At 37.1% G+C, this 14994-nt stretch overlaps 1 protein-coding gene across 1 annotated transcript in view; it reads right to left on the bottom strand.

Annotated features, from left to right (window-relative positions):
* The window catches only part of MYO3B (myosin IIIB), a 191736-nt gene that overhangs the window by 158803 nt on the left and 17939 nt on the right, over positions 1-14994 (bottom strand). The window contains exon 7 of the mRNA XM_072874911.1: positions 4226-4371. Within this exon, the coding sequence (XP_072731012.1) occupies positions 4226-4371 (146 nt within the window). The remainder of the gene's footprint in view (positions 1-4225; positions 4372-14994) is intronic.

Here is a 14994-nt window from a genome sequence, read left to right as displayed (position 1 = left end):
CATTATTCTGGCATGGACCTGTGTTAGTTGGAGGCGGTAAGTTTAACAGAAGTCTTAATTTGGGGAATAAATTTTTCATTCCCCCAGAGAGTTTCCTGGGGACTGAAACTTTGACTACGCTTTGCTGAATATTTAATTTTCTAAAGCAGTGTCACTCTGACCTTCCATGGTTATAACTGCTGTATAGAAAGCATAGAGAAGTGTAATTTCTTACCTACTGGAAGAACATTTAGGCTTTGTAACTAGTACCATGTGAATTGAATACCTTATTTGCATCTTGTTTAGAGAACACAAACAGTGTAGGATGTTTGGCTACTGTTAGCTTTTCCCATTTTGCTGCTTAAATAAGCAAACAGTAAAAGCCTAATCCTTGACTTGAGTTCTACACAAGAAGACATCTCCAAAGATCTTGGGGGTACATAACTGCTGTGACTGTTGGTACAAAATAATTCATTCAATGGTTGATTCAAACCCTATAAAGTCAAAGTAAAGACTCAGTGATTTCAATTATATTTATTTAAGACTAAGGCCTAGCTCCACAGCTCACTAAGTTGAAACTCAATGCCAAGGCTAACGGCACAATTACTCACTGTCTCTAGAAAAAAGCCAATGAGTAAACTGATGTAGAAACTTAACTACTTTATTCCCTACTTGAGAATGGAAGAATTCTGTGGAAACACACACACAGATTTCTGTATCTAGCTTTGGCAATTTCTCCATTACTAACATTTTTCAGTACATTCATCAGAACAGGTTATTTGCTGCTTGATAACAAAACTTGAAAAAGTTTTCTGCTAATGTGAAGAAATCAGCAGCACACAAAACAGACCAGTCTAGCACACAGAAGGCAGTATGAATAGAAAGATATGGATCAACTGTAGTCAAGAATGTAAGGGAACAAGGAAATAACTCCTGATAACTCTCTGAGTGATGTCCAAGTGTCATTTACTGTGAATAGAAATTTCACCTCTTCTTCTACAAATTAAAGTCAAATCAGTCCAATCAACAAAAATTATCCTGGGAGAACACATACAAAAATCAGATATATGCAGTAAATCAATAGCCCATTACATTTATTGCTCATTGTTTGCAGTAGCTTTTTGCACTTCCAGATAAAATGGAGGCTGACTGTAGGGTACCACAATCGCACCATAACTATGCAACACGCTTTGGCGTCATTTGGTGTTAGTGCATCTAGTACATTTAACAATAGCTGAAACCTGATTTGCCAGTTTCACACCAAATCACAAGAAACCACAGCTGAAAGAGGAGCTGTTATCAACAAATTAAATTATGTATCTCTCTCAGAAATTAAAAGTACAGGTACATACACAAGGCTGGAGTTATATAAGGGTATATTGCTTCCTGACCTAGGTCTTGAAACTACCTCCAGAATCCCAGAATCAGAAGCATGTACCTTAGTATTCAGCTCCATTGTACTCCAATATTAATGTGGTTTGAATGGCAAATTACAGTTGTGAGGTAATTTTGGAAACTGCTAACCTCCTGCTAGTAGCCATTTTCCAGGTGAAAGCAAAATCTAGCTGAACAAGGTCTTTCTCACTATATCCCTCAGGAGTAGTAAGCTCCAGAATTCACTTGAGAGCAGTGCTGTAACCATTTGTGAACTGAGAGCAGTCAGCTGAGTGAGCCCTTCCTCTGTCCCACCAGATGTGCAGAATTACATCTTGATTTAAATGATGGGTGGAGCAGAGCCCACTGTAGGGAAAGCTCAGGCAGGCAGCCTCCTACAGAAAGCAGGAGGCGGCAGGCACTAGTGGTTACCACCCCTCAGCTAAGACAAGAATTTGAGCTGCATGAATACAACAGCCTCTCATTCACTCCACCCTAACCTAAGCTGTTTGATTGCAGATATCAGCAGAGCAATTTTAAGACATGAAGAACCCTGTGCACAGCATGAATGCCTCTGGAGATGTGACAAGCGCTAGTTTCAGTTAAGAAACTTGCAGAGTACAGAGTCAAACTGTAGCCTCACTGAGCTGAAAACTAGGGCTGAGAGCTTTGGCTCAAATGCACAATGGATGTAGAGAAAGTCTTGGGCAAGAAACTGAGAAGCAATAACAAAAAAGAAAAGGCAAAAAAAAAAGAAACAGCGGGGTTCCTTTTCTTTTGATTGGATCTTACAATGACATTAAGTCATGTAGAGAGAGGAAACAGGGATTGACTGTACCTTTCCTCTTCTCATAAGGCAGCTAAAGGTTGCCAAATATAGCTAGCGAGTGGCACACAAAAGGAGAGGGTTCTTCCAATAAAATACAGCTACCCTTTGCTACTAGGTGTTATAGTGGGTGAGAATTTGTACTGAATAAATTCAGAGATGATACTCAAGGATACTAACTACCTAAAAATGACGAAATGGCTTAACATTTGCATTTATAACTTCAGACACAGATATTATCATGAAAGCAGAAAGTGTAAAGATGCCAGATCCCTGAGCTCATATGATTTTTGTATTGAACAGTCTCAGAAGGTGAGCTGCAATGCTTCTATATGTCACTGCTTGAGTACTCAACAGCCAGTGCCTGGAAGAACCATTTTCAACCTGAGAAGAGCCTCAATGCTCATGTTGAAAATGCTGTTAAAAATGTGTGAATTGCAGCACAGATGTCAGGAACTGCACTAAGATTACTTCTAAACTGTCAAACTACTATAAGAGGGGAATGCACCTTTTGGTAATATTTACTGTCTCTCTGAATTGACTTCAAACAAGTACCAGGAGAGAAGCTGTATCTCCTACAGCCCAGGCCCTTATGCCATCCAGCACTCATCATAGTCCACTTTATCTAATATGAATGCACAGTTACCAGCAGCAGAGTTATAGCTCATAAGATGTAAAGCAGAGGGAAATCTCTCAACTTAAAAATCGCTACCATTCTATTTAGTAAGTGTACCCACTACTTAATTTATCAGATAAATACTTCACCTTTGTTTTGCTAAGTCATACAGAGATGCAACTTCAAATAGGGAAAGAGGTAAACTATAGATAGAAATCAAAGTCTCTACATGCCCTATTCTATGCATGCCCTATTCTATTGCTTGCTGTTACTTTTGGTATCACTTCTGTCCTTTTAAAGTGTTTTGAGCATTGAAAAAATTTATAGATGTTGCTTTAGTAATCTGAAGCCTCCCTTGCTGCCTTAATTGCCAGGACCTCTTTTACACTTGTGCAAAGGCAACAAGATGAACCGCTGCTTCAGGATGAATAATTTTGTAAAGAGTGGTGGCAGTTCATGTCTGAGCTGGGTAGAAAGAGATAACTATATGATGCAGAACCAAGCACAACTACATCTGCATATAAATAGACTTAATCAGAAATGCAAATTGCAATCAGAAGAAATTTTAAAAGCCTATGATAACTGTGCAGATAACAAAAGGTCAAACACTTGTATTGCTGAAGGTTTTAAACTGTTATCAGTCAGTGGTGATTCTTCCTTTATGAGCAAAATGTGGAAAAGACAAGTATATGCGAGTCTAATCAATGATGGATAAATTCTGTATTTCTTCTATTATTACAACTGTTCTGTTGTTAAACTCTATTTTACACTGTCAATCTCATCTTAACTTATTCAGGAAGACTCAACGAAATGAAAACAGTATGAAACCAAAAATAGACAGCATTAAATAATACAGCTAATTTACATGACTATACATAGAGGGAATTTCTATCCCTTTTTCATATCCATGTATGACAATCCAAATCTTTACATTCTAATATCCTTGGGTAAATGAAAAAATAAATTACGACTACAGTTTGCTGAAACTGCCGGACTGCTTCATAGCATTGTCAAAATTGTGTGGTTTTCTTCCACAGTAAAACAAGCCTAAGAGTCTAGAGGAATAACATTTAAAAATGTTATTCAACAGTTACAAATATTGGCCTCTTCCTCTTTTGAAACAAATTTTTTCATCAATAGTAGCTAAGAAAAGTACTTTTGAAGGGAGGTACCTTGATATTATATGATTTTATATTCTAAGATAAGAATAAAATAAATATGTAAGTCTTTATCATTTCAAGACGTTACAAATATAAATTATTGTAGAAGTCAGGCTCAAAAAAGTCTTTAACGTTACAGCTTTTTAATGTCTTTTCCTGTGACAGATTCTTAGGATTTGAACCACAAACGTTTACCAAGTATTTCTTTCTCCTTTGACTAGATTGCCTTTGAACAAACTAGTGAGTCAAGAGAGCCATCTAGTGCCATACCTTGGAATTTTAAAAAGGGTTTTCACCGGATGCATGTCAAATAAAGGAGGGTCTCCATCCCCCAGTTCAATAGCTGTTATTCCCAAGGACCATACGTCACATCGAGCATCATATGAGTAGTCATACTGTTGTTCACAAGCAATGACCTATCAGAAAAAAGCAGAGAAAACAACACTTTAACCTAATGTACAATTCACGCCATCCTAGTGTGACATGAAAGTACTTTTTTGAGTCGTGTCTAAAATCCTGTGTAGCTTTCAAATCCCTATCTTTGCCTGTACATCCAAGTCAGGAAAGACCCCACAAAAATGTAACAGTAAATTAGAACTTCTCTTAGGTTTGTTTTCTTTAAAAACAATCTCCCCTTTTTTTTTAAATACCTTAAGCTCCATGGGATGCTTCAAATATCTATACAAAGAACATCACTCTACTAAATTCTGTTTTTGAAAGCACTTCTTACAGAAACCTATTACAATAGCAGAGAACCCTATTGATGTTATTCTTATTAACTTTTGTGACTATTCATGAGGATAGACTGATTTGCAGAGCTGTTTTTTAGATAAGAATATTCCGTCAGTCATTGCTGCCAATTTCTTTTTGTTTGTTTGTCTCTACTAGATTTGAGTAGTTTTTAAAAAAAAAATCTTAATTAACATACTATGTACCTCATCTAAGAAAAACTGAAGTTAACAGGAATCTCTCCTTGGACATCAGAACCGTTTTACATCACAACCTTGATGCACACTTGCAGCTAACCTACTGTTTGCATTCTACTCAAGCTAACTATTCATATAAGCTGGGAACAATTCTGCATCTAAATGTGAGACAAACTAAAGCTTAAATTTAGCCCTTATCTTTACAAAGGGATGAGACTAAAATCACAGCTTCACTGCCTTTTATTCTACCATGCTTTGGAATCCTGTCTCAAGTTTGTCTTCCCAAATCTTATCAATTAGACCAACTGCTTTGAAAATTTGTCAGATCCCCGTGTATCGGCTTCCATGATTTTTCTCATAGTTTTAAGTATTGTTACCAATTTGTACTTAAGCTAAACAGAACTTCTCACAGCATGTCCTAGGGTGGCTGTATCTATGTTTTAGAAGAGGTTCTTCTTCTTTACTCTGTATTACTTCTGAGTTCTTGTGTTAGGGCTTCAACTTGGGACAATGCTTTGCAGAGATGCCAACATGCAAGTCAGCACCCCAGGTAGCTGCTGGCAGAGAGCCACCCACAGCCTGCTGTAAGAAAATCTTTCCTGAAGAAGCTGCTGATTCCAGCTTAACCTCTTGGTTACTTTCTCCATAAACTCTGGTTCCTGCCTCTGGTAGAGTTTCTATCCAACAGGCCCATAGGACCTGTCCATCTGTTACTCTGGAACTTATGACCCCATCATACAGCACACCTCATTTATTTAATCAGAAATCAAGGGTGTTGAACATACTAGTTAAAATAATACCAAAATGTGGGGTTGGGTTTTTTTTTGGCAGTGAAGTTGGACATTAGTTAATTCCTTTGCTATATACTCATAGTTCAGTTCTTTTCCTAGAGCAAATCAGTCCAGAAAAATTAAGACCTTTCCTGAATTTTCTATCAATGTTTTGACAAGTGTTGAGATCTCTCTCTTCCTCCTCAATTTTTCTAGGTTAGTATGCCAAAGAAATTTATTTTCATACCCTACTGACAGTGGTATTTCCCCTTTATTGCTGTAACGTCAAAGAATCTTCTGATAGAGTATCAGACCAATGTTTCTCAACTATTGTCTGAGGAACACTGGTGATCTGTAAGACGTGATAAAGTGGTCAGCAAAATGTCTGCAAACCATCTGAGAAAAACATACATACACATTCCTCTACACATCAACTATCACATAAACAGAATGGGGAAAAGTGAAAGTAAGCATCACAAAAGAGGGTTCAGGGATTTTTTTCTTCAACTTGAAGAGGCAGAGTTTTGTTAGCTAATGTGGTGTTCTTCAAAGTTGTCACACGAAGATCATTTTCCCATCTCCCTTCTCTTCAACAGAATGTCTTAAGCGAGAGCTCTGAAAATATTTCTTAGTTCTTCAAAGAGTTCATTATAGCCTTGATCTCATCACATAGATCCCTCTATCTCTTGAAAAAGATGACTTTTACTTTGCAGTAGATAGATTCTACGCAACTCAAGCAGAGCGCTTTAAACCACCACCCTTATTTCAGAGGCCTGTATGATAAATTCATTTCCTTGTACCATGCCTTAGAGAGAATGAAAGAAATCAAATTTGAGGTAAAAACTTGTAAGAAAGTCAGTGTGGAAAACCATCAGAGATACTTAAATAATATATTCTAAAGAGGCCATACTTGGTGTTGGCTGGAGTTTCCTTCACTGCAGTTTTGCTCAGAGATTGAAAGGGAAGCTTGTATTTCTTGATTATTTTTGTTTCTTTATGCAGTTCCCCAAATTATCTGTATACTCAAGGACACTCCCTCAAAAAAAAAAAAAAATCATGCAAGTCAGCTTCCAAGGCCATGACTCAGAAGTTGCATGTAGCTTATCTGTATGCAACTAATTAAATGCACTGTGTTCTCCTTCCTTTTTTAACACATGAAAAATATTTATCTGCTTGGTTAAAAAGCTGCTAGAGCCCATCTACTGGAAGTGACTACCTCAGAAGCTGCCTGGTTCTCATCAGTGAGCAGACTCCTTTGCAAATACTTATCTAGTTGTTCTCAAACTTTATGATGCAGAGGAATATATTTTCATTTTCAAGGAAAGGAAAAGAAGGACCTGCTCAAGGTCACACTGGTCTCCCACATTCAAAGACACCACCACTTTTTACTCTATAAGTACATCACAATTGCTTCTAACTACAGGTTGATGCAAAACTTGCTATGTATCTCAGTCTTAGAAAGTTTAACAAGCTACATTAAAATAATATGAGCATCAGAGGGCTTTGCACTCATAATGGATGGGGAAAAGAAAGTATACTGCAACCACTGTTTTAAAAAAGAAAAAAAAGTCTTTGAGCTTTTCTCAGCTTCACAATGTATTACCTACCAAACAAAGAGAAAGGAATGTATAACATATCTTTGTACGTCTTCTGCTCCACAGCTAACAGCTACACCTCCAGTAAATATGGTACATGGCAGTAAAATGACACTATGGCAAAATACTGGCACTCTAACCAAGGGGAATTAAACACCATTAGATTCTCCTCCATTCTAATATCAGAGCCTGCAGTAATTCTTTTAGAAAAATATTCCCCTTAATCTGCATTCTCTTTGTTTACAAAAATTCAGCCAGTGGACCATGCAACCCAGTATGTTTTAGACAGTTAGCTTGACTATAGTGAGATCAGCCTCACAGAAAACATACAAAAATGAACTGCCCTTCTGACACTGAGTATGCAGCATGTATATGAATTTAATGATCACTTTGGTTTGAAACAAGTTTTTAATTTCTGTGGGATTTATTATTAGATTCATACCAACTTATGCACCACTTAGAGAAACACATATGGCACTAATTTTAATTTTTAAAGCAAGAATGAAATTTTACATCTTTTTTCATGATGAAAGGTGCACATCGGCAGTTTGCTTTATATGTTGGCTAGCAGAAAACACTCTACCTTGAAATCTGAAAAAGAAAGTGTTCTTCCAGTCATAGTTTACAAGCTAAGTCCTTGGGAATGCCCCAGTCCTGTTTTGCCTTGAAAACTATTGCAACTCCCTGCAGAGCAAAAATCTGTAAAGGCCAAATACAAAAAGGAAAAATGCCACTGACTTGTTTTTTATTACATTCCTGTCTCTATCGAGAACTCAGAGATACTTATTTTTTGGAAACATCTGTCCCTTTCAGTCGGAGTTTTGGAGCTGAGAGTGCCTCTCAGCATTGCTGATACCTGCTCTGCCCAGCAGGACATGAAGATAGAGAGCCCAGAAGAAATTATCTGAAACTGAAGAAAATGCTACTTCCTTTCTCTACCTTGTGCAAAGACATCATCACATCTGTACCTATTTTATATCCAGCAAAATCTTCCCCTGCTTGTACAAGCAAAAAAGAAGAGGTAGTTTGCTTTGCTGCAAACACTACACTTATGCCAAAGCTTCAGGGGGTGACATAGTTAATCTTGAGGTTTGCATCATGGGAATTGAGGTTTGCATAGTTAATCTTGAGGTTTGCATCATAGTTAATCTTGAGGTAAACATCATGGGAATAAGCACCTAATCTTTCACTTTGGCACGGGCTGGTTACGTGCATACAGTGGCCCAGGTTGCCAAGGAGACAGGCTGTCACCTTTTTTATTAGTTGTAATTTCATCATGATTTCATGCCCAGCCATACTGCTGTAGGATGGAAAGCACCTAAACACCACACAGAGAAACAGACAACATGATGGTAGTTGTCAACACTAATTGTGCCGAGGGTCACACTGGGACAGGGTGAGCTGGGGATGAATTCACTGGTCTGGCAACGACAGCACATAAACAAATCAGTCACACTAACTGGAGGGAATTTAGAGAAGCCAGTGATTAGGCATTTTGTGTGATTTATCACTTCTACAGAAACACAAAACTTCACAAAACTTCACACAAAACTTCTACAGAAACACAATGATTCACACCCTGACAAGACTTTATATTCAAGGATATAATTCTACTTGTTCTGAAATCAATGCAAAGATATCTTTGAACTTCAGCAAGCCCATAAGTAGATCACAGGTGGATTTAAAAGAAGGAAAACAGGTAATATGGAGAACTAGCTGTTATTTGTACAGTGGTCATAGTGACTTGTGGGCAGAGAGGAAGCCATATATATGTTTAGCTGAAGCAAAATACATCAAACCCTTTTAAGTTTACCCAGAATTACAAGAAGTGAACTTTCATTTTGCCTCAGTATATACAGTGCACCTACAAAGTATAGCTGCAAGCATACACAATACTGATAATAGCAGTACAGATGTGCTACCTGGAGACGATTGCTACACAATTAGCGCTGGTGACCCACCCGCAGAAAGGAGTCTGGAGTTAAAAAGGTTGACGCTCCCGAAGGAAGGCGGTGCTGTACGCAGCTGATGTAGCTAACTAAGCAGCTTATGAGGTGTGCGAGCACAATGCTGAAAAGCACTGCGTATATAAAGTGAATGTGGCACAAAATTGTTGCCCTTGCTGCAAGGAGAACAAAATTGCTAGCTATGCAATTCAAATGAAATAAACCAACTGAACTTCTGTGCTCCACCTGACACTATGTAACCCAACTCTACTTATTTACATAGGAAATATAATATTAAACATTTTTCTAATTCCTATGCACTGGGAAAAAAAAAAAAAAAAGTCTTTCATGATAGCATTAGCAGCACTGGGGATACTGAATTATCCAGACCAAAGTGATACCTATCTATCTCTATCCCTCCCTCACTTTCCCTTTCCCCCTTTCTCTTCCTCCCTCCCTCCCTCTCTCCCCTCAAACACATTCACATAATTTAAAAAAAAGCAAATTTGTGATTGAAATTGGTTCCATATTCCCCCATTTTCTTATTTGGATTTCAGGTCCTTATTTATTATAATCATAAAAATTTTTTCCATGGTGTATCAGAAAATGATTATATTGTTAGAAATGTTACCAAAATAAAAATTAATTAATATTTTAAATAGTTCTTATGAGCAATTATCACAATTAGTGTTGATTCATTGAAAATGAATTATATGTCAAGTAGTTAATTGTGTTTTAACAGCTGCGAGTAATCAATTTTTATTTTTATTTTTAACTCACCCAAGTGAAATATTCCTGAGACCATTAGACTGCTCTGGCAGCAGGCTACATTTGTAAGGAAACATAATACCTTTTATTAGACCATATGATACAGGGAGAAAAAACAGATAAGCTTTTGAGCACACAACTCTATTTTGCTTTATACCACGAGACCATCACGACTTCAACACTACTAATACTGATGTCATTGACAGATTTTGTTTCTGACCCATAGATTCACTGCTGAGCAGTAAGGATATACACTACACACCTCACACAGATTTGTAAATGATATTTCACAAAGAAACTGAAAACTCAGAGGCACCTCCAGCCTCATAAATAAACACATTTCATGTAGAGATCTCAGTGCAGGGCAGTGTGGTACTGAAATTATTTTCTCTACTGGTTTTGGTTTTTCATTTTGTTTTGGTTTTAAAATCTTTAAACACCCTACATAAAAGTTTTACAACCTGTCCATAGCTGCTGTTTAGGTTAGAACAAAACAGAAGCATCTGCAACCCCTCCACATCCCCTCACAAGATTATGGCCCTGTTATCAAGGTTACTGGCAAGGTTCCCTCCAGCTGCCACGTCCTTTTCAACCCCCTCCTGCCACGCTAGCCTGTGAGGAGGTCAGCTCTTCTGGAGGCAAAGGAGGAGGTATTCTGCCCGACCCTGCTCTGCAGGGAGAGCTCGCTGGTGCTGTCCTGCTGCACCCTCTGCCTCTCTTGTGTGCCATCTCCTTTAAGGAAACCTCTGTATTCCAATTCAGCTTTCTGAATTCAACTGCTTTTCTTCTGGACTTTAAGCAACTTCAGTGTAAGTCCTTACTACTGCAGCTTGTTAAAGCGTGGGTTTGAGAGCCACAGAAAATTAAGAAAGTAAGTGGAAAGACAAAAAAAAACCAGGGCAGAAACTGCCATTTCTTTTATTTCTTTATTCAATTCCTAAAGATCTGTGTTCCCAAAAAGATAACTTTGTTTAAATCATGCCAGTCAAGTCGCAGAAGGTGGCATATCTCAGAGTCACAGGCATTTTAGTAATATGTGACCATTTAGAGATCTAATTCTATCCCACATTCTGCCACTGACCTGCTGTAAGTCCTTAAGCAAGTCATTTCACTTCTATGTCCCTCAGTTCTTCCCACAGCATCTTGCCCTATGTATTTAGAGCAATGGTTCCCACTCTTCCCCCCACCTTCCCACACTTACACTGTAGTAGCTCCTCTCCAGCATGCCAATACCTATTTACCACATGAACCACAGGACCACACTCAAACCCAGTGCTGCATTTCAAAAGGACAGCTAATATTCCCTAAAAAAAAATGTTTTACACACCATAGTGTCCCGCTACTTTAACCTCCTGAAAGCAGGGATGTCATTTCAAAATGTATGCCAAGTAGGCAATTCCTTTACACCCTAGGGTTAATATACTATCATAAATATGGTAATGTTAAACAACAAGCAATTGTTCAAATCACAATGTAACAAAAATCTGCCATGAATTATTTAATGCTACCATTTTTTATCTTAACCATTTATCACATTTATTATTTTTACCCACTAAATGTGTGGCATTTTCAAGTATTTCACTGTTAATTAATCATGATGCCAGATAAACACAAATTCTGTAAAAGCAGCAGAAGTTTTCTCTATTCCCATCTGTGAAGTTTATTCCTAAGGAAAATCAGTTATTTTTTGTAAATTATGTTTTCAATCTTATCTCATTTACTGTAATTCACAAGGTAAAAAAACTGTAGTAAGAGCTAATTCAGTAATCTATCTTATCATTAGCTGTTAGAGAACAGTTATTACACCTTAATGGAAGATGTTATAAGACAATATTTTCAAAATTTTCCTTATTAGAGATGGTACATAGTTCCTTATGTTGCTTTATCACAAAATATGCATACTGTTTCACTGTATAACTGTTTTTAAACGGCTTTCAGGCAGAAAAATAAGTGTATATACATTCTTGAAATCTATATCCTATTTATATTAAGTGGTGGACTCCTACAGTTCATTATAAATCAGCATTTACAAAATTCCAGCTTAGGTGGCATTTAAAAGTGTAGTGAAAATGTGTATATCAGAAGAGCTAATTTTATCTAATAAAGAATTAAAGTGATGAGACCTAGAGCTATTAACAGGATGCTGACCTTGAGTCCCATGATGTAAGCAAAGGGCTGGCAAGTAAGCTAGGTTGAAGTGTGACAAAATAAGAATATATTCAATAGTTTCAGGGGAATGTAACACTGTACTTGTTTATAGTTAATTAAAAACATAAGCTCAGGTTAGTGATGGGGTTATCTTTTCTATGCTGTTTTTCCAACTCGGTATTTAACTACACATGAAATGTTATTTACTATTAAATGGATTTTTTTGTAAATTTTTCACGTCTCCTACAATAGACAGGTAAATAAGAGAAACAAGCCCTAATCTACCAAAAGGAATATTTTTTTTGAGCAAATTCTAAGGCCTGAATACAGCCCTTACTGTAATGAATATTGACTTCAGTTGAAAAGCTGCTGTGAGTCTTTGCAAAATTAGATTTTTCCCTTCATATATTTTTCAACTGCATTAATGCAAATTACTTTTTAGGGTGATTTTTTTACCAGTTTGGTTGATTTTTCTTTAGATTATGCAGAGACACAGCTTTGTACTGTAACAATGCAAGTATTATTAATTGTTTCGGGATTAGACTTATTGCACACACATATGATCAGATTTAAAGTTTTAAAAAATACAAAGGAACATTGGAAAAAGAAAGACAATTTAAACTAGTCACCTATTGTTCTAACACTTCAGAAATTCATTCTGATGCTCAGATGTACTGAATTTTATCCCAGAAAGTATGCCTTGATTCAGTAGGGGGAAGGAAAACAATTTGTTGTCTCCAGGGCAGTCTTACTGATCTTTACTTCCTCTTGGCAGGATTGTAAAAAATATCCAAAATACAGAGTTGACACAGCTTTAAATAATACTGTGACATCTGAAATCCCTCCAAAATCAATAGCAGAACAGAGCTAAGATTTTACCTCTGGTTAACTCATTATTACAGAACTCATATGATACATTTACCAATGTCTCAGCCTTTCCTGCTGTCATGTGTCATATTGCAACACATAATTCTTCAAAGGATAACTATGTTTTAATTATGTTCTTTTAAAAACATAAGTATGCGTGCACCATTGTAATTTAGCAGTTATCATTAAAATATAACAGCATACTCCCTGTGGTTTTAAATTACCTTCAGCATCTCTCCAGTTCTTTCTGACTTCAAGTATCTTTTTCTTTTTCTATTTCTGTTCTTAAAACTAGATTTGGGCCAAAGAAAACATGTACAGATTCTAACTGAGCTTGTTTCAAGAGTCAAGTTTCCAGCTAGATCATTATATAATAATATTTGGGAAAAAGGAAAACTGCAATTCTATTTGAACTAGATTTTGTTCAGTTCTGCACTGGAGGCTGAAAACAAGACATGTCAAGGTTTAGAACTAGAGATGTAAAGGCAGTTCAGTTCAAAAGTTTCAAATCTGATTCCTCCTGCTAGCATTCAACACAATTTTTTCAGCATAATAGAAGCAGATTTTAGGTAACTGAAGTGTTTGGCAACAGGCAGCTTTAAACATCCACCATACTTAAACTATCCTGCCTTATTTATCTTTTTTTGGCATGCCTGTATTCAGTGTTCCAGTTTCTGCATGTCTATGCGTGTAAGTGTGAGACAATACTAGTTAGGTTAAACAGCAATGACTGATTTTCAGTAAGTCTACTTTACAGCTGCTCTCAAACTGACTCATCTTTGCCAAGTTCCTCTGTTGCTTCCACACAGCCTAGTTTTTCCCTGTATTTTCATTTTTCAGCAAAATTTTTGTTAATCACATGCTCTGCTCAGAACAAATGCTCAAGGACAAATCATTTTGATTTGTCTTGTTGCTGCTAAACAAGCCTCACAGTCATCAGAAAAAAAGAGCCCTCTTAAGATGTTCGAGCCACTCAAAACTGTTAAGCTGCTGCTTTTCGTGCTGCCAGTAAGAACACTGAGCTCAACAGAACACCTTATGCCACCCTCAGTCACTGCTACTTTCCTATGAACTTTTGCTCTTGCAAATACCATGCCATATAATCCCTTTGATACATTTTGCAAACTTCATCTTAAAATATGATCGTTTTCCTCATTATACAGACTGTTCCTGATCCAGGCTGATCTAGTGATTCTAGTTTCCAGCATATTTGTCTCCCGCTTATATCCAGTTATTCCTATCTGTCAGCTTGAATAATCTTGCATCATTCTTCTCCAGGTTTTATTTTCCTGGGGTTTACCCTGGAAAATATTCCCTGTCAGCTCCATTTCACAAGGTTCATTTCTCTGAAACACTCCTGTAATCTCTTCCTCCAAGGCAAGCTTTTTCATCTCCCCTCTCCACTCCCCCTTCAGATTAAATCCATCTTTCTCACCCTTGGATAAGATGAGGTCCCATGATTGCTTTATACATTGACTGAGGCTCCTATGTTTCACACATAGATAGTAAAAGTCCAATTTAAAAAAAAAAAAAAAATTCCTAGTCTTCGTGCTTTCTGTTTCTCTGATTAGTAACATTTCCTTCCTGTCCTGTTATTTTATGGTACTTTTGAGTTTGACATAGATTCTATCCTATGTCAAAACCTTTAGGCAGCAAGATTTTTGCAACTATTAAGTGCTTTTCTAGTTTTTACTGATTTCACCACAGTCTCATCTAGAAAACACCGTTCCTAATAAGCTGCAACCCAAGCAGAGTTTTTCAGCTTATTGCAGTCCTAATCCTTCATCTTTCACACAAAAATTTGGCTGCACATTTTAAAAATACCAGAAAGATCTCCCCAGGAGTAAGGTACATTGCACCTCGCGCGTCGGTTGAAACGTCATTCATATGAACAAAAAGAAATCAACTGTAGTGACTTGAGCTTGAGTGTTAGGCAACTTGTCATTTAAAAGCCATTTCAACAACAGCATAACTGATATCTGAGCATCTTACAGCTGCTTCGCAGATTGGTACATCTAT

This window comes from Ciconia boyciana, chromosome 10, assembly GCF_034638445.1.
Source record: "Ciconia boyciana chromosome 10, ASM3463844v1, whole genome shotgun sequence".
NCBI classification, from domain to species: Eukaryota; Metazoa; Chordata; class Aves; order Ciconiiformes; family Ciconiidae; genus Ciconia; species Ciconia boyciana.
The sequence above is the reverse complement of the archived record's forward strand: the minus strand, read 5'-3'. Positions and strand labels throughout refer to the sequence as shown.